The sequence below is a fragment of the Gopherus flavomarginatus genome, chromosome 2 (genome assembly GCF_025201925.1).
Source record: "Gopherus flavomarginatus isolate rGopFla2 chromosome 2, rGopFla2.mat.asm, whole genome shotgun sequence".
Taxonomy (NCBI): Eukaryota; Metazoa; Chordata; order Testudines; family Testudinidae; genus Gopherus; species Gopherus flavomarginatus.
The window spans coordinates 166,911,213-166,934,944 of record NC_066618.1 but is presented as its reverse complement, the minus strand read 5'-3'; the positions used below and the strand labels follow the sequence as shown (position 1 = coordinate 166,934,944).

Genomic DNA, 23,732 nt, shown 5'->3' with positions numbered 1-23,732 from the left:
GAAAAAGTTGCTAATTAGCCAACCAAAATAAACTTGAAATAATTAATCTTATTGTTAATTCTCCATAGAGAATGTTTCCTTCAAGAATCTCATGCCAGGATTAGTAGAATGTCAGCAATAAATAAGTAAAGATAGGGAGAGATTTTCTGATACTTAAAAAAATGTAAAATCCCCAGAGAGTATTTCTAACAGCAACTCTGTTCTGAAAATGCTAAGAAGCTGCAAAACAAAGTACCGGTAATTACATCTTACCTTAATATGTGGGAAATCAGAATGAACAGCCCCCCCTTTGGTGTAAGTATAAACCTTGAAATCGTCAGATAAAAATAATCTATAAAAAAGAGAATAAAAAATGTTTGAATTAAAAAATAAAGATTACACATTCCGGCAAGTTTAAAGAGCACCCACACTATTTTCAACATGCTGCAATGATTTGCATCATCCCTTAGTTTTGTTCCTTGAGTTACAATTTAATGTTTTATCGTTTCTTTCAGACTAGAAAATTGCTGAGTTAGATGGGGTGACAGTTATGTGCAGCTCTCAAATCACATATCTACAAACCCTTCTGAGGATTCCAAGTTCTTTTCCTGTTTGCCAGTCAGCTTCTCAAACTTCTGCTTAAGTCTTGAAACTGAAGACTATATGGATCTCTGAAAATACTTCCTATTAGAGAATCTTAGATTCTCCTATTGTCAGTGCACAATACTAGGAATAACTGAGGCTACAGCAAAGAGAAGTGTCAGCTTGTACTGTTACAGACTGAAAAGTATAACCAATTATTGGAAAAGAAAGAGAAGTTGAAGACAAATTATCGAATATTTGATAAACCTTATTAGAACCTTTTTTGAGCCACATGACTGATTTATAACAGATAAGAGCCAAAGGGTTAGGAACAAAGTCAATCACTTACTGTTGCTTCAGGTGAAGAGTATACGGTGTCCCTTCTATTGTAATGACATAGGATACTTGGTCCTAAACCATCCAGAATGACAGAGAAAAAAAGAATTCAGTAACACGGTATTTTGAAAAGCACATAATTCTGCATTTATTAAACATGAACATAAATTAAAAATGCACCACAAATATTTCTTAACGGGAAATGGATGGACAGTAACATGATTATCAGTGCAGTTTTGACATCTCTTGACAGCTACCAAAACAACTGTCCGGTATCGTTCCAATACTCTGTGGAATGATTGTCTGTGGTTTCCTAAAAAGGCTCATCCACCACTCACCCTTTGACTGACATACACTATTCCATGTGTTCAAGATGTGTGTCTATATTTTATGTCAAACACACAGGAAAAATAATTTAATAGCCAATTCCATCTCAAGATATCTAGTTGTGTGCAAAGGCAAAAATGCCAGTGACAGTGACCGTGATCAGCTGATGGAAGTTGCAATGAATAAAATGGGAACTGAAACGTCATAGCCTCAGCTGGTGAGGGAATCTGCTGAAAATATTATAGACTGCTGGAATCCTTCCTTAGAGGTTTTTAAGGTCAGGCTTGAAAAAGCCCTGGCTGTGATGATTTAGTTGGGGATTGGTCCTGCTTTCGGCTGGGGGTTGGACTAGATGAACTCATGAGGTCCCTTCCAACCCTGATATTCTATGATTCTATGATTGATTCTATGAATCTAGAACCCAGATACATGCCGTTAATCCAGTGGACAAATAGGATGGAAGTAGAAATAACACATTTCACCTAATTCAGAAGAGCATCATTCCAAAGTCACACAAAGGAATTCATAATTTTAGAATCAGATGCTACTACTTATTTTTGTGAACCAACACTTGAATGCTCTTGTTAATTTGGGGGGAGAATTACTGAAGATTTTTGCTACAGAATAACATGATTTAAGGCCCCTCCCTTAATCTCCAAGACATATATGTAAACGTAAGTTTTCATTGCCACTCTCTACTGTTATTAATAAAATGTTAAGTATCAGAGGGGTAGCCATGTTAGTCTGGATCTGTAAAAGCAGCAAAGAGTCCTGTGGCACCTTATAGACTAACAGACGTATTGGAGCATGAGTTTTCGTGGGTGAATACCCACTTCGTCAGATGCAAATTCAAATAAAAAAACTGAAGCATTAGGTTGACATGACTTGCCCTCAAACAGACTATACAATGAGAATTTAGAGCCAGAAATAGAATCTGGGAGTTCTAGCCTGTCCCCTGCTCTGACCTCCAGGCAGGGTGGATAAAAATCAATGATTTATTTTTTTATAGGATGTTTTTCATTTAAATCGGATTTTTTGATAAAATGTTTTTGAGGAAAAAAATCTATCTAAAGATAGTTTTAATTACAATACATTATAGCTCAAAGACATCTCATCATGGAATTGGGATTATAAATTCTATTTCTATAGTATGAGACAATATATTCATGTAATGTTTAAGAAGAGTTTTGTATATAGTTCATGAATTAGGGACCCAATCTTATGGGGTTCCAGGGGCTTCTGTATAGATTATTTAGGTTAATCTATCTACCCAATGGGACTCAGTGCTCAGTCCAGAAGATACCATCAGAGCTGCTTATTTTTCCAGTTCTCAAACTGTGGATTTGTGTCTCCAGAGATAACATGCTTGTTAACAGCAAAAATGTTTTTAAATAAATAAATAATATACAGAGGTAAGAAATAACAGACCTCAACCCTATTGTCCCTCTCCAAATTTGTGTACAAAGAGTCAATCCCTTACTTCTCTCTAAAAGTGCAAAGTTTCTAAAAGTTCAATAAACAGAAGCTTGTTGGGGGTGAAATAGATCTGGACAAGGAGAAGAAGTCTGGAGATAAATGTGAGACGGGAGGGACAGGCAGTAGAAACAAAAGTGAAACTGTTTGAGCAGCATATTCCAGAAGTCTTGAGGTATTTCTGAGTGTAGCCTTCATTGATTTGAGATCTACCATACCATTCTCTCACTAGAAGGGAAAACCTATAACCTATAAGAGACCCAGTTTGGAAATATTTTAATGAAGTTCCTCTACCTGTGGGTAAGACAGACATGAGCGCAAAATGCAAACAGTGCAACAAAGAAATGCAAGACCTGGTTGTCTGAATGAAACAACAGCATGAGAAGTGTTCCTTCTCAGGAGGAAGCCGTGTTGAAGATGATGAAAGGAACATGTCTGAACATGCAGGATCTTCAGGTTGTGACTGAAGACTTCTTTATTTTATACTTCTTTCTTCAGGATTGCGTGTCTTCCTTCTGGACTATTCTTGAATTCTCATGTTTGAGCAAAAAATATAGTTGTTACTCTATGGTACTATCATTTTAGATGCAGTTGTGATAAAAAATAAATAGCTGAAATAGGTAGATCTTCCTTTTACAATTTCACCTTTAAAGTAGTACTGAGTGTCATGGAATGCAATGAGTAATACTAAATGAGCAATATAGTAATAATAATTAAATAACTGTATTGATTTATTTTGTTTAGGAGAATCCATCCTCAACATACAGGATTCTGAAGACTATTCACCTTCAAGATCACCATCATTTTCTACAGTTTCAGAGTTATCTGCCAATGATAGTGTTTCAGTCACATCATATGTGTCACATAGCCACAGTATATCACCTGTAGCAAAAAGGAAAAAAAATCTCCATCATCCAAAAACCACCATAGATAAGTTTGTGATAAGAACCAGCAGATTACAAAAAGAGGTAATTGATGAAAAAAATGCCTGGTTTGTTTATGCAACAAACTCTCTTTTCCGTATGATTGAGAACTCACACTTCACTAACATGGTTCAGTCATTAAGACCAGGATACAGTCCACCCAACAGAGCAGATGTCACAGGCAAATTGCTGGATAAAGTGTATGAAAGTGAAATTGAGCAGTGTGCAAAAGGTCTAGAGGATGGAATTGTTAACCTGAGTCTTGATAGGTGGAGCAATGTCCACAATGATCCTGTTGTATGTGCTTGTGTGACAACAGAAGAAGGGAATGTCTTCCTTACAGAAACAATTGATGCATCAGGAAATGCACACACAGCAGAATACTTACAAGAAGTAGCAGTAAAAGCTATAACAAACTGTGAAAAAAATTCAAATGTCTAGTATGCAGCTTGGTCACAGACAATGCTGCAAATGTATCCAAGATGAAAAGAAATCATTTAGAAGAGAGTCCCAAGCTAATAACATATGGTTGCCGTGCTCATTTGATGCACCTCCTAGCCAAAGACTTCATTGTTCCAGAAATAAAGGCTAATGTTGTTGAAATTGCAAACTACTTCCATAACGACCACTTTGCAGCAGCTGCTCAGAGAAAGGGGGAGGAATCAAGCGAACTCTCCCACAAGACATGCAATGGAACTCAGTAGTGGACTGTTCTGAGCACTATATCAAGAACTGGCCTAATCTGACAACAGTTTGTGAACAAAATAGTGAAAAAAAATAGATGGCACTGTCACAGCCAAAGTTCTCAACATTGGGCTTAAGAGAAATGTTGAACATATGCTGAGTACCTTGAAGTCTATTTCTGTACCCTTGAACAAAATGCAGGGAAATAGCTGTTTTATTGCTGACACTGTTGAAATTTGGAAGGAATTGAGTGAGATCTTAAAAGGAGAAATATGCAATGACAGAGTTAAACTACAAGCATTAAACAAAACGAATGGGACAAGCACTATCTCCAGCTCTTTTTCTTGCAAATATTCTCAATACTCAGTACTAGGGTCAAACCTTAACTGCTGAAGAAAAGGAGTTGGCTATGACATGGACATCCAGCAATCATCCCTCCATAATGCCAGCTATAACAAACTTTGGAGCTAAGGGTGAACCATTCAAGAAATATCTTTTTGCTGATGATGTTTTAAAGAAAGTCACACCAGTAACTGGTGGAAGTCACTTAAATACTTGGATTCAGAGACTGTTGAAGTGATAATCTCACTTTTAACAGCAGTAGCTTCTTCTGCTGGTGTAGAAAGAATATTTTCTTCCTTTGGACGAATTCATTCCAAATTGAGATATCGTTTGGGACCTGAAAAAGCAGGAAAGCTTGTTTTTCTTTTCCAGATTATGAACAAACAGGAAAATGAAGGTGAAGATGACTGAGTTAGCTGCAGAAGCCAATATTTTAAGTTTCTTGTGTTGACCTGGCTGACATAGTCGATTTAATATTTTTTTTAGAAACAAATATTTCATTTAACTATTTTAGTTAAAGCAATTTTAACAAAAACAAACCTGATTTTACAAAATTTGATTGTTTAACTAAATTCGTATGCTTGTTTTGTTAAAATATTATGTTTGCTGTTGAAAAAAAATCCAGAATACATAACATTGTTGCTTTAAATTTAAATGTCTGCCTGGTGATGTTCTTCTCCTAATACAGAATGGCAAGAAAATCCTCCAAATATTAATTATTAACCTGTTGAATTGGAGCTAGTTCACCTCCCAATGACTTATTAAATATCTGCTTCAATTATCTTTGGTAAATGAAATAACCAAACAATCATTCCTTTTCTGATATAGCTGTAAAACTCACCTGAAAAGTCTTCAAAATAAATCACTTAAAAAATGTATAGTGTGTACCTTCTAAAAATGAAACATACATCTATCTCTGAGTTGTGAAGAATATGTATTAAGGTTATAACAACCAACAAGAATGCACTTTTATGTAGAAATCCATGATTAAATTGAGTCTTCCTGTCTAGTGATTTAAATCAAATCCACCCTGCCTGCAGGTATCACCCCTTATAATGTTTATGGTATTGTGACTCATCACAGGAAAGACACAGAAACCCAAATTTAAGATTTAAAAAACTTGATGAAAAAACTATTTTCAAACCTTATGTAGCCATGTTGCCAAGTTGCACATTTGAAGCCTGATCTAAAGCAAGTCAGTGAAGAGACTCCCATTGATTTCAATGGGTTTTAGAATGTTTACTACTCGTGCAAAAAGTTATAGACGTTTAAATCTTTGCAAGAGTGGTACCTTAAATTGTAAATTTATTTATGAATAGATTATAATAAGTTGCCCTTTTATTTGTAGTTTTGAGTTTACTTGTTTTATTATTGATTTAGCAACCAAATTATTTTATAAAACATTTGTAGTTCCACTTTAAGGTTACTGGTTTGAGTGCCACAGAACTTTGCCAAATATACATCCCTTCTCAAAGACACATTGGCCCAATGAGGGACTGTAGGATATTTCACTGCAACACTGGAAACATCTTACACATTATAGCCACAAATGGGCTACAAGGATTGTAGCATTTAAAGGATTTTAACAGATTCTCACTGTACCTCCATTTACACATATTTATTATATAATTTAATATCTAATTATATAGAGAGGGAACAAATGTATTCCTTAACTACAAGTACCAGATCTCCAGTTATATTTGAGGATATCCTCCGTGGATTTGTGATGTGCAAAAACAATTGAGAACCTAAAGGAGGGAAATATGTTAGTTATTATTTTTATGTAAGAATAACATTACAAACATACCTAGATATTTGAATCAGACTCAAAGCTCCACTGTGCTAGGGGCTGTATAAGCACAGATATAAATAGGTTCCTGCCCCAAGAAATGTATCAGCCTGCAAAGATTTACATACATGCTTCACTTTAACAAAAATTAAGCACATGTGTAAGTCTTGGTAGGATCAGGGCCTAAAAAGATAAATGATGAGTGAGGGAGATATTCAAATATATCCACTTTGTAAATATATTTGCTTTTAAAATGTATATCTATAAATCAGTAAACAGCTATCTATTCTCCACTGCCCCTCGCTTTAGGCTATGTCTACACTACTGCCTATGTTGGCAAAATTTGTCACTCGGGTGTGAATATTTCAACCCGAGTGACACAAGCTACACGGACATAAGTGCACAACACTATAGTGGGAGGAGAGCTTCTCTCCTGTCCGCATAGCTTCTCTGCTTGCAAGGGTGTTTTTTTTTATGCTGATGGAAGAGCTCTCTCCCATCAGAACAGAGTGTCTTCACCAGATGTGCTGCAGCAACACAGCTGCATCACCACCACTACACCGCTGTACATGTACGCAAGGCCTTAGTTATCATTAGTTAAGTTTTTATATAAATGCTGTATCAGACGCAGTCTTGAAGAGAACAGTTTTACAGACAGATCAGCTGTCATCCAGCATGGCAGGGAATACCATGAGAGAAAATTGTGGGAGAAGCAGAGACACAGGTGCTCAGAGAGGAACATTCAGGGTACAATACTATTTATACCATCAGAATCCTCCCACATCTTTCCTTGGCCTGGCCTACACTACAAGTTTATCTCGAATTTAGCAGCGTTAAACCGAATAAACCCTGCACCCGTCCACACAACGAAGCCCTTTACTTCGATATAAAGGGCTCTTAAAATCGACATCTGTACTCCTCCCTGACGAGGGGAGTAGTGCTGAAATCGGTATTGCCATTTTGAATTAGGGTTAATGTGGCCGCAATTCGACGGTATCCCACAGTGCACCACTGTGACCGCTCTGGATAGCAATCTGAACTCGGATGCACTGGCCAGGTAGACAGGAAAAGCCCCGCAAACTTTTGAATTTCATTTCCTGTTTGCCCAGCGTGGAGCGCTGATCAGCATAGGTGACCATGCAGTCCCAGAATCAAAAAAGAGCTCCAGCATGGACCGTACAGGAGATACTGAAGCTGATCTTTGTATGGGGAGATGAATCTGTTCTATCAGAACTCCGTTGCAAATGACGAAATGCCAAAACATTTGAAAAAATCTCCAAGGCCATCATGGATACAGGCTGCGTGAAACTTAAGGAGCTGAGACAAGGGTACCAGAAAGCCAAAGAATCAAATGGATGCTCACGGAGGGAGGGGCAACTGACGACTGTAGCTATCCCACAGTTACCGCACTCTCTGAAAACCATTTGAATTCTGGGCTGAGCTCCCAAAGCCTGCAGGGTCAAAAACATTGTCGCAGGTGGTTCAAGGTATATGTCGTCAGCCCCCACACACACACCTCATGAAAGCAAAGGGAAAATCGTTTCTCACCTTTTTTCAGTGTCATCGTATGTCTACTGGATGCTGCTGGCAGACACGGTGCTGCAGCGCTACACAGCAGCATCCCGTTGCCTTGCCTTGCGGACGGCAGACAGTACAGTAGGATTGATATCCATCATCGTCATCCCGTGGGTTCTCCTGGCTGGCCTCAGTGAGGTCGGCCAGGGGTGCCTGGGCAAAAATGGGAATTACTCCAGGTCATTCTCTTCTTTAAGTTTTGTCTAATGGAGATTCAGTCCTGCCTGGAATATCATGGCAGCTGGAGGCTTCTGCCTCAGGCTGCTCTTCCAGTCAGCAGCACCGTGCGGTCGCACCTACCCCTTGCTGCCAGGGATCACAATCAGATACTTAGACCTCTACATTTTGCTGCAAATAAAAAAATTAAGCTGCTGTTTAGAACTGTCCCCCAACATACATATCCTGAGACATTTTGTATTTTACCAGTGTCAACCAAAGGCCCACACAAAATGGAGATTCAGTCCTGCCTGTGCTTCTATCCCTAGTGCTTGTCACAGATTCCCATTTTCAGCTAAAGGCTGAGCAAGTGCAGAATGGTGGTTCACTCTACTTCACTGTAAGCCAACCACCCTCCCCACCCCCTTTGATCTCTGCTTGCAGAGGCAATAAAGTCAGTGTTGTTTCTTACTCATGCATTCTTTATTACTTCATCACAGAAATGGGAGGATAACTGCCTTGGTAGCCCAGAAGGGGTAGGGGAGGAGGGAAGCAATGGGTGGGGTTGTTCCAGGGGCACCCCATAGAATGGCATGCAGCTCATCATTTCTGCAGGATGTCTGGGGCTCTGACTCGGAGTGGCCGTTTACCTCTCTGGTTCTTTAGTAGGCTTGCCTGATATTCTAGGCAGGACTGACTCTCCATTAGACAAAACTTAAAGAAGAGAATGACCTGGGGAGTCATTCCCATTTTTGTCCAGGCGCCCCCGACCGACCTCACCGAGGCCAGCCAAGAGCATCCATGACAGCAGCAGACGGTACAGTATGACTGGTAATCGTCTTTCAACTTGCAAAGCAGCAGATGGTACAGTAGAGCTGATAACCGACTTTGCTAACTTGCAAAAGGCAAGGGGATGCTGCTGTGTAGCACTGCAGTACCATATCTGTCAGCAGCATTCAGTAGACATGATGACAATGAAAAAGTGCTGAACGGGCTCCATTGTTGCCATGCTATGGCATCTGCCTGGGCAATCCAGGGAAAAGGGAGCAAAATGATTGTTGCTTTCACGGAGGGAGGATTGACTGATGACATTTACTCAGAATCACCCGCGACACTGTTTTTGCACCATCATGCATTGTGATCTCAACCCAGAATTCCAATGGACAGGGGAGACTGCGGGAACTATGGGATAGCTACCCACAGTGCAACGCTCTGGAAGTCAACGCTAGCATCGGTACAAAGACGCGCATCGCCAAATTAATGTGCTTAGTGTTGCCACGTGCACTCGACTTTATACAATCTGTTTCCAAAAATTGTTTTCTGTAAAATTGGAATAATCCCATAGTGTAGACATACCCCTTCTCTTTCACTGGCACTGCAATATACAACTCCCAGCCTGTGTTAAAGAGTTTCCACTAACTCCAGTCTTCACTCCCGCTCTGCTCTAGCTCCACACTCAACTCACCTTCCCTCCCCAGAGGGTGTAGGATTTGGGAGGGCTTTTTTGGGCAGAGGGCTCAGTGAAGCAGGTGACTGTGCAGGGGGAATCTCTCCTTGTTAGCAGTCTCAGGGGGTGGGTGGGTGGAAATCTAGCCTGGATTCAGAGGATCCAGTGGGCAGGGGGAGTGGAATGGGTTGGTGAAGCAGGTAGCTGTGGGGAGAGGTCAGTGAAGTAGGTGACTAAGGGGCAGGTGTATCCTACCTAGGGGGTGACTCTGAGGACGTCTCTTCTCTTGGGGGAGACTGTGGGGGAGTCTTATGTTAGGGGAGGTTCTCTCCTGTTGGAGGTAACTAGGGGGCATCTCTCCCAGTTTAGAGTGATTGTGAGAAGGGGCAGTGAAACAGGTGACTATGAGGAAAGGGTCAGTGACTGTGGAGGGGGTCTTTCCTCTTGGGGTGGCTGGGTGGGTGTCTGTGAGGGGATCAGTACTGTGGGGGTCTCTTCTTTAGGGGATGATGCAGGGCAATGCAGGAGTTGATCGGGGGCTGTGGGGGTCAGCGCAGGGGGGGATCTCTCCGTTAGGGGGATGGGGAGTCAGTGCAGGGGGCTGGGGAGGCAAGGCAGGAGCTGGCTGGTGGTCTCTCCCTTTGATGGTGATGGTGGTCAGCACAGGGGGTGATGGGGCTGTGGGGGTCAGTGGAGCAGGTGATGGGGCAGTGCAGGGGGTGGCTGGGGGAGTGCTCTCTCTTGGGGAGGTGATGTGGGTCAGCGCCAGAGTGACAGGGCTGGGAAGGTCAGTGTGGGGCATGTCAGGGGGCAGCACAAGAGGTGACAGGGCTGGGGGGGCAGTGCTGAGGGTGACGGGGCAGTGGGAGTCAGTGTGGGGGCTGACAGGGGGCAGTGTAGGGGAGTGTGAGGGTGACGGGGGGCAGTGCTGGGGGTGATGGAGGTCAGCGCGAGGTGTGACGGGGCAGTGGGGGGCTGACAGGGCTGTGAGGGGGCAATGCGGTGTGACGGGGTGGGGGGCAGCACAGGTGTGACAGGGCTGGGGGGCAGTGCTGAGGGTGACGGGGGCAGTGCAGGAGGTGATGGGGCAGTGGGGGAATGACAGGGCTGGGAGGGTCAGTGCGAGGGGTAATGGGGGCAGCACCAGAGGTGATGGGATTGGGGGGGTGATAGAGCTGGGGGGGATCAGTGCAGGGGGTGACAGGGGCAGTGCAGGGGTGATGGGTCTGGAGGGAAGCACGGGGGGTGACAGGGCTGGGGGGGATCAGTGCGGGAGGTGACAGGGGCAGCGCAGGGTGACGGGTCTAGGGGGGAGCACGGGGGGTGACAGGGCTGGGGGGATCAGTGCAGGGGGTGACAGGGGCAGTGCAGGGGTGACGGGTCTGGGGGGGAGCACGGGGAGTGACAGGGCTGGGGGGATCAGTGCAGGGGGTGACAGGGCAGTGCAGGGGTGATGGGTCTGGGGGGAGCACGGGGAGTGACAGGGCTGGGGGGGAATCAGTGCGAGGGGTGACAGGGGCAGTACAGGGGTGATGGGTCTGGGGGAAGCGCGGGGGGTGACAGGGCTGGGGGGGATCAGTGCGGGGGGCGAAGGGCAGCGCAGGGTGACGGGTCTAGGGGGAGCATGGGGGTGACAGGTCTAGGGGGGTCAGTGTGGAGGGTGACAGGGCAGTGTGTGGGTTATGGGGTGGGGGGGCAGCGCGGCAGGTGACGGGGCTGGGGAGGCAGCGCAGGGGGGGTGAGAGGCTGTGGGGGTCAGCACGGGAGTGACAGGGCTGGGGGGCAGTGCTGAGGGTGACGGGGGCAGTGCAGGAGGTGATGGGGCAGTGGGGGAATGACAGGGCTGGGAGGGTCAGTGCGAGGGGTAATGGGGGCAGCACCAGAGGTGATGGGATTGGGGGGGTGATAGAGCTGGGGGGGATCAGTGCGGGGGATGACAGGGGCAGCGCAGGGTGACAGGTCTAGGGGGGAGTACGGGGGGTGACAGGGCTGGGGGGGATCAATGCAGGGGGTGACAGGGGCAGTGCAGGGGTGATGGGTCTGGGGGGAGCGCGGGGGGTGACAGGGCTGGGGGGGATCACCGCGGAGGGTGACAGGGGCAGCGCAGGGGTGACGGGTCTGGAGGGAAGCACGGGGGGTGACAGGGCTGGGGGGGATCAGTGCAGGGGGTGACAGGGGCAGCGCAGGGGTGATGGGTCTGGGGGGAACGCGGGGGGTGACAGGCCTGGGGGGGATCAGTGCGGTGGGTGACAGGGGCAGCACAGGGGTGACGGGTCTAGCGGGGAGCGCGGGGGGTGACAGGGCTGGGGGGGATCAGTGCGGGGGGTGACAGGGGCAGCGCAGGGGTTATGGGTCTGGGGGGAGCGCGGTGGGTGACAGGGCTGGGGGGGATCAGTGCGGGGGGTGACAGGGGCAGCGCAGGGTGACGGGTCTGGGGGGAGCACGGGGGTGACAGGGCTGGGGGGGATCAGTGCGGGGGGTGACAGGGGCAGCGCAGGGTGACGGGTCTAGGGGGTCAGTGTGGAGGGTGACGGGGCAGTGTGTGGGTTACGTGGTGGGGAGCAGCGCGGCAGGTGACAGGGCTGGGGGGGATCAGTGCGGGGGGTGACAGGGGCAGCGCAGGGGTGACGGGTCTAGGGGGGAGCGCGGGGGGTGACAGGGCTGGGGGGGATCAGTGCGGGGGGTGACAGGGGCAGCGCAGGGGTGACGGGTCTAGGGGGGAGCGCGGGGGGTGACAGGGCTCGGGGGGATCAGTGCGGGGGGTGACAGGGGCAGTGCAGGGGTGACGGGTCTAGCAGGGAGCGCGGGGGGTGACAGGGCTGGGGGGGATCAGTGCGGGGGGTGACAGGGGCAGCGCAGGGGTTATGGGTCTGGGGGCAGCGCGGCAGGTGACGGGGCTGGGGAGGCAGCGCAGGGGGGTGAGAGGCTGTGGGGGTCAGCACGGGGGTGGCAGGGCGGGGGGGTCCCCCCCGGGGTCCCCCCCCACTCACCCAGTCCGGAAAGCAGGGCTGCCAGCACCGCCAGGCGCAGCCCCCGCCCCATGCTGCGGGCGGCAGGCGAGTAACGGCCCCGCCCGAGGGGGTCCCGAGCGCGAGGCTGACCCCGCCCCCCGGGGCACGCGGCCGGGCTTCTGTGCCGGGCCCGGACAGGACTTGGCTCTCTGGGGCGGAGCGCTGGAGCGGCCGCGGTCTCAGCCCGGCCCGAGAGCAGGAGGTGCGGGACCGGGGAGCCCCCCAGAGGCATGACAACGCGAGGCAGCGGTTTAGAAAACTGGCATCTTTAATTATTACCTTTAAAAAACAAACAAAAACCACATAGAATGGAAACCCCTTCAGTACAGCCCAACCCTTAGAAAAGTGGCATTTGTGTTTTCTGTAAATCCTCCTACAAAAAACAAGCTCCAAGCTGCGACACAATTTGGAGTGCAAAGGTTTAGACAAGTGCAATTTACAAATACATCTAAGACAGGTTCTGATTGTTCAAATAGTTTTCAGACAATAGGGCTAAGGGTTAGATTTACACATGAAATCAGTAGTCATCTTCAATATTCACCATCTATTTAAAATTTGAGGCGCTAATTTATTCCATAGAAATAGTGATCTCAGAATGAGGTTTATTGCATTACTGCCCTATTCTGCACATAATATTGCTAATTGCTATAATACCATTGCTAATAGTATGCTGGGAGTGTGAAAACTCTATTAATATTAAAGGCACACGATTTAGCACAGTTATAGCATAGGCATTCACAAGTTTAAATACAATTAAGCAGGCCTTTTCCTGGGGATAGTTTCATAATGCAGATTCCCCTCCCACCCTGTACACTGAGTCATTCATGTCATGAACTGTCTACAAAAGACCTGGGAAGAAGTGCATCTTATTGACAGAAAGGCTGAATAGCTTTAGCTAGGCAACCCCCAATAAGGTACGAGAGAAATAAACCAATGATAATACTAAAAGCAACCAACCCACCTTGCGATATATTTTTGATGAAGTTGTACATATTTTAATAGAGTTTAAATCTTATTCTTTACATTTATGGGGAACCACAGTAGTTCAAGTATTTTATTATTACAAATGTAAACCTTATATATATTTATATAAGTATATATACACACACACATTTTTTGGCAAATATGGGGAAATTTACAAAACAAGTTTGTGCTAAGTGGCTAAAATGAGAAAGCTTAGCATTATTTTGAACAGTAAGCGTTTCACCTTCCGTAATTTGTGTAACAGACACACCATCGTAGCAGTCATGCATCTATAACACTGTGTCAATATAATCTAGTGGAACATAATCCAATAATCCAACTTCACCTTGGTTCACATATCTCAACTGACGTCCAAGGGCATCTTTTTTCTGGCACAGATTTAAATTGGATTTTTAAAATAACATGCTTTAGCCAGTGTCAACATCCTGACTGACACTAAAATCAAAGTTTGAAAGGTAGGTTAAAATTATGTACATTGGGGTCAGCGGGGTGCTACGGTATAAAGTGCTCAAAAAGTCTCAAAGGGCCTAGATAAACAATACGCATCATTTCTCTTAATATTTTGCAGTGTCTTTTGCTGTCAGACTGTCTAACATAATCAAAACTCACGATCATTCCCTTCCTAAAACAAGAAAAGGCTACCATTTTTCGTACCTTTATTTTAATATCCCATTTAACGTATTAGTGGTAAATTAGTAGAGGTTTCTGGTCTAGCTACTTAAAATTGTGTATTTAAAAACCATTTAAATTAACTGCCCTAGTATCCTTTATTGTCTATAGCTTAGTGTCAGTCAGCATGAAGTTAAAATTTTCTTTGTTGTTTAAAAAGTGTGTTTATATTAAACACACCAGTAAAAACATATACACAAACATGTTTATAGGATATTTCATCTTCTTTTCAAAATATACTGGCATCTTATTTCACTTGTGCCCTTAGTTGTACATACAGGAATAACGGTTTCTAGTCCAGGCAAAACAAGAACATGTACACAGTATTTTTGTTAAATCAAGTGGCCTGATTTTTACAATTCCATTTTTTAACACTTGCCTGGGTAATAGTTTTTTTACTCTTCATTGTATAAATAGTAAGACAATAAGCCACATGGAATATTTAATGATTGTGTCTCATCATAAGATGTGGGAAACAAAAAGTAACTCCCAAGTGCTGTTTTAGATTATTTTACTGCAGACTGATCCACTTCCAACTGGATAATCCAATTTCAGTTTGCAAAGCCACGATACTCACACACAGAGCTAAGAACAGACTTGATGTATTCTGTTCCTATAGCTTTGGTAGAGGTATCTTTGTTTAATATCTTGCATTCCTTGTGTTTCCATCTCATTTTCAATATCCAGTACTGCAGAAAGGCGGCTCTGTGGGATATCATGGGCCATTTGATGCAAGAAGGATAACGAATTGCAGCTCGGTTTTAGTGAACAGGTCAGTTTGTGAGAGGGTAAAAGAGAAACTAAAAACTACATGGGAGGTAAAGGTGCAGGTCGAGAAGGAAAATAGTGTCCCTGAGGTATGTTCTTCTGTTGTGGTGGAGGTGGCCTGTAAGGGGGACAAAGATGTCAGTTTAGATTACATCCATTATATGCATATAGAGAATGTGCCCTAATTCTCCTGCTCTGTGTTACAGTCATGTCTTCGATGGTCTCTCCCTATGCACTCCTTCTCATAATTTGAGCTGCCACCCCTACACTAATGACTCCCATCTAACGCTCTCTCTTTCTGCCCAGGCTTTTTTCTTCCATACTATATGAAACTTCTAACATTCTAACAAGCCCTTACACACATGAACACAAATAGAGGGTTAGAGTCAGAATGCCAAGCTACGAGTTTCCCCAAATTGTGTGCTCAAGTTCTCAATTTTACATTTGCATTAGTATGTATTATAAAGGAGTTTCCCCAGTAGCAAAATTGTCATTACTGACCTTGTAGGTATCTTATACTGCTGCTGCTCCTGGTATGGCTGAGGATAATTGTAAGGCTGGTGATAAGCTGGTTGATGATGATTAACTGCGTAAGATGGCACAGTGAATCTGTTTGCTGGCATGTCCTATAAGGAAATAAAGAACAACATCAGATATTCAAAAAGAAAGAAAAAAAATCACATAAACAGGAACTAGAGGAAGATTTGCTTCTTTAGTAATTTCACTGGATTGTAGGGACACTCACTAGCAGATTTGGAGATGTAATGGGGAAATAGGGAAATGCTATTTCATACTCATCAGCTAAATGGCATTACGTCAGTTCCAGAGAGCTTAAAAGTGACAGAAGTTTACAGTACTGTAGTTTGAAAATAGAGAAATGCTGATCAAGAACATGTGGCTCTCTGTCTAAGAGACAGACTCTGATGACCCTGAGTATGTCATTTAACCGTGCTTTGATTTACCCCTCTCTGAAATAGAGATAATGCAGAAGGGGAAATCTGAGGTGCAGAAGGGTATGCTCTGCGTATTGTGAGCCACATTGTCCCTGATCAGCACTCTTCCCTTTTCAAACTACAATACTTTCTAGATTGCTTACGGTTTCAGAGAATGCACTTCCAGTTGGCTCTTAAAGACAGTTTAAGCAAAATAAACCATAAGAGTCCCATTCCCCCTCCCTTAAATTTAACTACTAAGAAGTTAAGAAAATAATCCATTTCTTCACTGGCAATGTCCCTTTCTACTACAGATAGTAAATTACTACATTCAATATGTAGTTGGCCTATCTATTGGTGTTACAAAATGGCAAATCCTAATGTGCTTCAGAAGGCTGCTGCTTGAGAAATATTTAATAGATCAAACTAAATCATCTAATCCTAGTCCTTCCCACCATCCAAAAAAACTTTTACTTTGTTTAAAATAAAAGCCTCCTGATTAAAATAATCTCATTTCCTAGCAACAGTCTGATGTGGTATGTAACAAAAAGAGGAAAATACTACTATATTTTGATTTAAGACTTTGCAGTCACCTTTAATAGTTTGGCACAATTATGTGTAGGAGTGCATTATAGGTCAGTAGAAAAATCTAGCCAAGATGTTAGTATGTACTATCTATATTTTAAAGCACATTTTATACATAGATCTTAAAAATGTAATGAGACTGCAATCTCTCAGTTGTGCTTCCAAGCTGGTATTTTTACTGTAGCTTTGCAATATCAATAATGCACTATACTTGGAATTACTTATATATTTTCTTCTTTGAAAACTTTTGGGCTTCAGAGGATATCTTCTTCATTAATATTATTGGTTGTTTATACAGCCCCATAAGGAGTACAGACAAATAAGAAAGGGATTCATCATCATAAATTATATATAGGCCATTACTGCAAAATTTTAGGTCCTACAGAAAGCATAGTCATTAGCATTTCTTACAGTGTATACATTACCTGTGAGGGGAGTGAAGAGCTGAGAAAAAAGATTATATTGCTTTAAAAAGCAAAAACAAAAAACTCACCAACCAAAAATAGGTATTAATAGTTTTGGAGTAATTCTTGCTTTTATTATCCATTTATCAAATCAACCTTCCACTCACTGTGTCACTTTCAAAACGGACAATAATTGCACTCAAAGATTGAGAAAAAACAAGCCTCACCTACCATGGGTACGCTCCTCGAAGTATAAGGCATGTTCTGCTGGAAGTTTCCTGGGTCTGTCTCTGTGCGAGGAGGCGGAGGAGTTGGCACGCTTGTATGTGATCTGGAATTAGATTTGTATTGGCCACATTGAGTGGTCAACCATCTTACTATAATTCAGTAGGATCATCATCAACATATTATGACACTTCTTATAGATATATACTGGCTGGATTTAAATCTGTGTTTAAGAACTATTATTTTACTCCCTAAATTCATCAGTAAAATGTATGTCACTCTTTACAGGTGCCTATGTCTAGACATACTGTGAGCCTTTCTCTTCCAAGGAATAGATAATGTCCCTTTGTCCCAAAGAATGTGCCCAGAAAACAGAAACAGACAACATCAAATGACACTAAAAGGAATGGACTTAGGTACACTGATATCAGGTCCCTTGCCTCCTGTACTGCAACTGCGTAGAATAAACCTGCCTGATCTCCACTCGTGGGGATCTCAGGTTTACATCTCAGGACTACTGACAATCAGTTCTTTGGAATCATCTTCTGTAGAGGAGTCTGTGGCCAGTTTATGAAGTATCAGCAAAAGGGGTGGGGTGGGAAATCTACTTACTGATGACAATGTGATATCCTTCTCCTGAACCATTGCTTCAGCACCCTTCTCTTTGCAAATGCTACAGCAGCAGCTAAAAGGAGTGGAAGGACCAGGAAAAAGAATACCAGCAACCCATCTCTCAAAGAGGTGTCTTTGTCTGGTAGGGAAAGGGTGAGAAAGAAAAGCAGACAGAATTAGTTTTCATAGTATCACCACTACTAAGCACTGCAATAGCATTAGGTTTTGATAGGACTGATTCTACAATTTTCCTCCATTCTGTAGAAAAGAAAAGCTAAAGTTGAGTATAATTGCTAGGTGCAAGCCCAATGTATTACTTTTTGGTGGTCATTTCAAAAGGGACAATATGTCAAAGAAGAGTAAAGCATATGTTCTCCAGTATCCCTGTGCTATAATAGTATAGTACAGTAATATTGTAGTAACAGACTCTCTTCGATGTGTCATCCTGAAGGGCCTGTCACCAGCTCAAGTTAAACAGGGCCAAAACAGAGCTCCCCTCTTCCCCCACTCCCCTCAAATCCTCTTCACATCCTTCCTTCTTGATTGCTGTGGGAAAGACCACTATCCTCTCTTAGCTCAGGTTCACAACCTTAGAGTCATTCTCCCCTTCTTCATTCATCCAGGCTGTCCCCAAGGCTTGTGGCATCTTTCTCCACAACACAGTATATGAAATGTCATAGAATCATAGAAATGTGGGGTTCAAAGGGATCTCAAGAAAGTCACTAGTCCATCCCTCCACACAGAGCCTTTATGCCCCTTCCTTTCTCTCCTGATAGTTCAGACACTTTTCCATACTCTGGAGAGTGATTTTTCAATTCAGTAACTACAACTGGCTTCCCCCTAGACCCTTATTACTCCATCCAAGAGAGCAGTCAATGTTATCCTCCTGACCTATTGCAAACCATGTCACTCCTGTTCTCATCCCTATCTCTGCTGGCTCCCCATTGCTTACCATATCAGGTCTTTCCTTGCCTTGAAGGTATTGCACTAGTCTGCCCCAGGCTACAACTTGGATACTGTTTCCGACCGCATCCCCCTTGCCCAGCCATGCATGCTTCACAACTCCCTTCAGTTCCTTTTCCAATAGTCTCTTTTACACATGGAATGCGCTCCCAACCCCAGTGCACTAGACTACCACTCTCTCATCACCCATGTCCCTTCTAAAGACATACTTTTTCTGCTAGGCTCCAGACACTAACCCATGTCTGTCTAAAACCTCCAAGAGAGAGATTTCACAAAACAATAACCAAAAAAAACATCCTAAACTGACCACAAGATCTTTGAGGAAGGGACTGCATTATATTTGTGTTTAGTGCAGAACGAAGCAGAGTCTGCACACAGATAATAAATGCTAGTTAAATGTTAATGTAGTAGTATGCTGTGCATGGTACCCTAACCCCCTTCACAAGGCATAAGTCACACATTTACACTGCAGGTGTACATGCCAGCAGGAAAGAGAACACTAAACACCCCCCTCTCGCCCCCTGCAAGTATTATGGGTGTTTACTCAGTCTGTGCATGCAATCATGTACATAAAACAGTTATTTCCATCTGCCATTATTTCTAGAAACAGGCCTTCACATTTTTAATGTATAGATTGGAATCGACAGATTCAAATCTGCCCCTCCTTACAAATTTTAGTTCTAGGTTGGATTCAAAACTGGAATGGGTCCCCATTTCCAGTTTGGACACAACTACTCTTGAAAGATTTTGGCCCAGGATGACAGAAGTCATTAAAAACAGCTGGAATTGCAAGATTTCCAACATTGTAGAAGACAGAAGTCTCCAGCACTACAAGACACAAAGCCTAAGCTCTTGTGCTCGAAAGAACACTCACTGCAGTTTCAACCATCAGCACTTCAGCCAGTCTCATTTCCCAGGACAGCCAGACAACTAGGCACTGTATTTGCACACTCTGTCCAAATAGCACCAACAGCAAGAAGGGCATGCTGCCCTGAAGTCATCTCATCAGTACTTGCCATTATGAGGCGGTCCACTGTCTATGCTTCCTCCATATCCTTTCGTGTCACAGTAGGGAGGGGCCCAACCTGAGTCACAGTGACAGTTCTTGTTGTTATTGCACACCTATAAATTAAAAAAACAAAACAAAAAAACCCACATATTATTGCCATTGCGACTGTAGCTCCACATAAGACTCTCCCCCTGCTAGTTGGTGGATCAAAGAGAAATGCTGCAAGGTGTCTTCAAAGATTACAGCCCAACTCCTGAAACAGAAGGTTCCAAAAGAAAGGGTATTTACCTTGCTGTTACTGGAGTTTTTTGAGATGCGTAGTACCTATGTGTATTGCACAGTGAGTTCCACATGGGCTTCATGGCCTGGGGACTGGAAAAATTCTTGGTAGCAGTGTTCATTGGTCTGCATGTGCACCCTGTGCTGCTTTGTGCTCCAAACCGAGGGTATAAGAGGAGGCACAGACCAACCACCTCTCCAGTTCCTTCTCTAATGCAAATCACTCTAGGAAAGGATCCGAAGCAGAGGGGAAGGATGGCAGGTAGTGAAATATCCACATGGACCACACATCAAAGAACTCCAGTTACCGTAATGTAAGTAACCTTTCTTCTTCACATGATAGTCCCTGTAGATATTCCACTGTAGGTGTCTCCCAAGCAGTATTCAGTGAAGAGGACGGTGAAAGGAATGCTGCACCATCGACTGCAGGACCACTATAATGAAGGAGGTGTCTGCAGAAGAGGTTTGTATCAGGGTGTAATGTCTAGTAAAGGTGTGAAGAGTCCCATACTGCCACTCTACAGAGCTCCAGGACTGGAGCATCCTGAAGAGAAGCCATGGAAGCAGCCAAGGCTCTGGTCAAGTGAGCCCTCAGGCTCTGAGGAGAAAGTCCCTGCAAGATCACAGGAAAGGCACATGCAACCAGAAATCTATGTGGAATGTCTGTGAGGATATTGCTTCTCTTTTTATTTGCTCAGCAATGGAAACAAAGTCTTGGAGATTTCTGGAAATCTTTGCAGTTGGAAAGCTGAGGCTTGATGGCGAGCCAGAGAATGGAGCTTACTGTCTTCTCTGGTGCCGTGAGGTTCTGGGTAGAAGACAGGGACCTGTATTTATGACTTGGTGAATGGGAAATTCAGAGGGAACCTTTGGAACAACTTGGGCTGTAACCTCAAGGAGACCTTCCCCCAGTGGAACACCATAGGGGGAAAGCCCACCATAAAGGCTCCGAGCTCACCCATCCTTCTGGCAATGGTGATTACAGTCAGGAAGGGCACCACAGACAGGTGAAGAAAGGAACGGGCCAATGGTTCACAGGGAGGATTCATGAGTGTTGACAAAACCAGGTTGAGGTCCCAAGCTGGCCTTGGTTTCTGCGCAGGGGATAGGTTCCAGTAAGTCCTTTCAGAAACCTTACAATCATACAGCGGGGGCAAAGGTTGAATAGCTATCACTGGCTGATAGAACGTGTTAAACACAGCCAAATGCACACACAGAAAAGAGGCAGGCCTGAGTCTTTGAGGGAAAGAAGGAATTCTGAGATGACAGGGATGTCCAAATCTTCGGGTATGCAATGTGGACACCACACAGAAAATCTCCTCCATTTAGCTCAGGGGTGGGCAAACTTTTTGGCCCGAGGGCCACATTGAGATTGTGCAACTGTATGGAGGGCCAGCTAGGGAAGGCTATGCCTCCCCAAACAGCCTGGCCCCCCACCTCCATCCACCCCTCCCACTTCCCACCCCAACTGCTCCCCTCAGAACCTCCAACCCATCCAATCCCCCCTGCTCCTTGTCCTCTGACCATCCCCTCCCAGGACCCCCGCCCTCTATCCAACCCCCTGCTCCCTGTCCGGACTGCCCTGACCCCTATCCACGCCCCCACCCCCAACAGTCCTCCTGGGACTCCCACCCCATATCCAACCGCCCTCTGCTCCTCATCCCCTGCCCACCCCCTCCCGGGACCCTCCGCCCCTAACTTCCCCCTGGAATCCCACCCCCTTATCCAATTCCCTGCTTCCTGTCCCCTGACTGCCCTCCTGACCCCTACCCCACATCCCCACCCCCTGACAGGCCCCCTGGGACTCCCACTCCCAACCCTCCCTGTTCCCCATTCCCTAACTGCCCCGCCAGAACCTCCGCCCCATCCAACCGCTCCCTCCTTCATGATTGTCCCCTAGAACCTCTCACTCCCTTACCCAACCTCCCTGCTCCCCGCCCCCTTACCAGCACCAGGAGCTCGCAGCCGCAACACCCGGCCAGAGCCAGCTGCACTCCCCACACTGCCCAGCAGGAGGGGTGGGCCAGAGCGCGGCCCACGCAGCAGCATGGCTGCCGGGGAAGGGAGACAGCAGGGAAGGGGCTGGGGACTAAGCTCCCCAGATGGGCACTCAGGAGCCGAGCAGGATGGTCCCACGGGCCGGATGTAGTCCGCGGGCCGTAGTTTGCCCACGTCTGATTTAGCTGCATAGCATCATTTCATAGAATTTCCTGCTATTATTGAGGATGAATTGTACCTCCTTGGAACACACTCTCGTTAAGCTCATTATCTATCCAAGTACCAGGCTGTTAGATAGAGGGATGCTGGGTTGGGATGGTTGGTCCTGCCTCTGTTCTGTGTTAGCAGGTTCCGAAACGGTCGGATTCCTATGCATGGGAGCATTAGCATCTGCAGGATGCTGGTGAACCAAAACTGCCTCAGCTAGTAGGGTGCCACAAGAATCACTCACACACTGTCCTGCTTAATTTTTTTTCTAGGACTCAGGGCCAGTGAAGCAGTACTAAACTGAATAGTGCTGGAACCCTGGTTTTGCATGTTGTGGAATCTCTCCTCAGGTAAGTAAGCTGTGCCTGAAATCGAATTCAGAGTTGCGCCGATCAATTGTATACCTTGTTCTGGAACTAAAATGGAGTTTTCTAGGTTTACTGGACATTTCTGTTGCTGCTCTAGTGTGGAACCAATGGTGCAGCCAGCAAATCGTTCCCTCCTCCTCTCTCTTGCCAGCGTTGGGGATGGTCCCACCCCTTCCTGCAGCTGGCTGTTTAGGAGAACTCGATCTTTAGCAGCGACAGATTGGACCAATGGTCCCCATGAATTCCTAACACACCCAATACGAGGCTGCGGCATCTCACCCATTTGGAAGGTGTGTGTGGGGGCAGGGGATGATTGGGAAGGTGGGGGCGGTCTTCTCATTAGAGGCTTTAGGAAGGGATCTTTACTTTTTCTTACCCTCCTCCCATCTCTTCCTAGAATCCCTAGGCTTGGCATCTGATGGTCCAGAGCTGGGAAGTATCTGGCCAGGAGGTGCTCTACTAGGTGACTCCTGTCAATGAATGGAGAGTGAGAGCAGGGGTCGACAACCAGATTGGGAGCACATCAACCGCTCCATTAGCTGTCTATGAAGCCAAAAATTGCGGGATTGCCAGGTTTGAAATGAATGGCAAATATTGGGATTAGGAGGATTCTCCAAAGTAATATCCACAGAAATCATGAAGATCACTCACTGGGAAGATCAGGAGGTAGTCCACACCGGATTTGAAGCCTGGGATCTTAAGCATGCTAAGAACCCCTAACGTCAGGATTAGGAAGGTGGTGATGAGGATGGAGAAAAAACCTTAGACCCCCAAAACACTAGCTAGCTACTAAAACACCAAAACTAGCTAGCTAATGGGGGGAAAAACTATTTACACAATGGAAGCTAAAATTTTAGCAGGAATGCTAGAGAAGCTGCAGACTCTGAGGAGCTCAGCCCCAGACCACGTGCCATAGAGAGGAATCGGAGGGCATCCCCTAATGCCCTTGGTTCAGAGCACGAGGAGGCACAGGCGTGACCAATGCACACTACTAGCATGAAGTGTCTGGTCTCAAAGTGCATGTGTGCCCCACAGTGGAATACACACACAGGGACCATCACTTGAAGAACAACTAGTACTTGGTTTCTATACACAGCAACTAGAA

The 23,732-nt window shown here is 45.1% G+C and overlaps 2 protein-coding genes across 3 annotated transcripts in view; both read right to left on the bottom strand.

Annotated features, from left to right (window-relative positions):
* The window catches only part of ADAM32 (ADAM metallopeptidase domain 32), a 40,580-nt gene extending 27,925 nt beyond the window's left edge, over positions 1–12,655 (bottom strand). The window contains exons 1-4 of the mRNA XM_050940010.1: positions 12,604–12,655; positions 6,321–6,394; positions 911–972; positions 253–331 (exon numbers count right to left, since the gene is read on the bottom strand). Of these exons, the coding sequence (XP_050795967.1) occupies positions 253–331; positions 911–972; positions 6,321–6,394; positions 12,604–12,655 (267 nt within the window). The remainder of the gene's footprint in view (positions 1–252; positions 332–910; positions 973–6,320; positions 6,395–12,603) is intronic.
* Positions 12,656–12,874: 219 nt separating this feature from the next.
* ADAM9 (ADAM metallopeptidase domain 9) overlaps positions 12,875–23,732 on the bottom strand; it is a 65,841-nt gene continuing 54,983 nt past the window's right edge. Inside the window, exons 18-22 of one of the 2 annotated variants that reach the window (XM_050939989.1) lie at positions 19,783–19,888; positions 17,804–17,942; positions 17,198–17,297; positions 15,547–15,671; positions 12,875–15,163 (exon numbers count right to left, since the gene is read on the bottom strand). In XM_050939989.1, coding sequence (XP_050795946.1) covers positions 15,085–15,163; positions 15,547–15,671; positions 17,198–17,297; positions 17,804–17,942; positions 19,783–19,888 — 549 coding nt within the window. In that variant the 3' untranslated portion in view covers positions 12,875–15,084. Of the gene's footprint in view, positions 15,164–15,546; positions 15,672–17,197; positions 17,298–17,803; positions 17,943–19,748; positions 19,889–23,732 lie in introns of those variants that run through there. The other variant, XM_050939988.1, reaches the window with a different exon arrangement.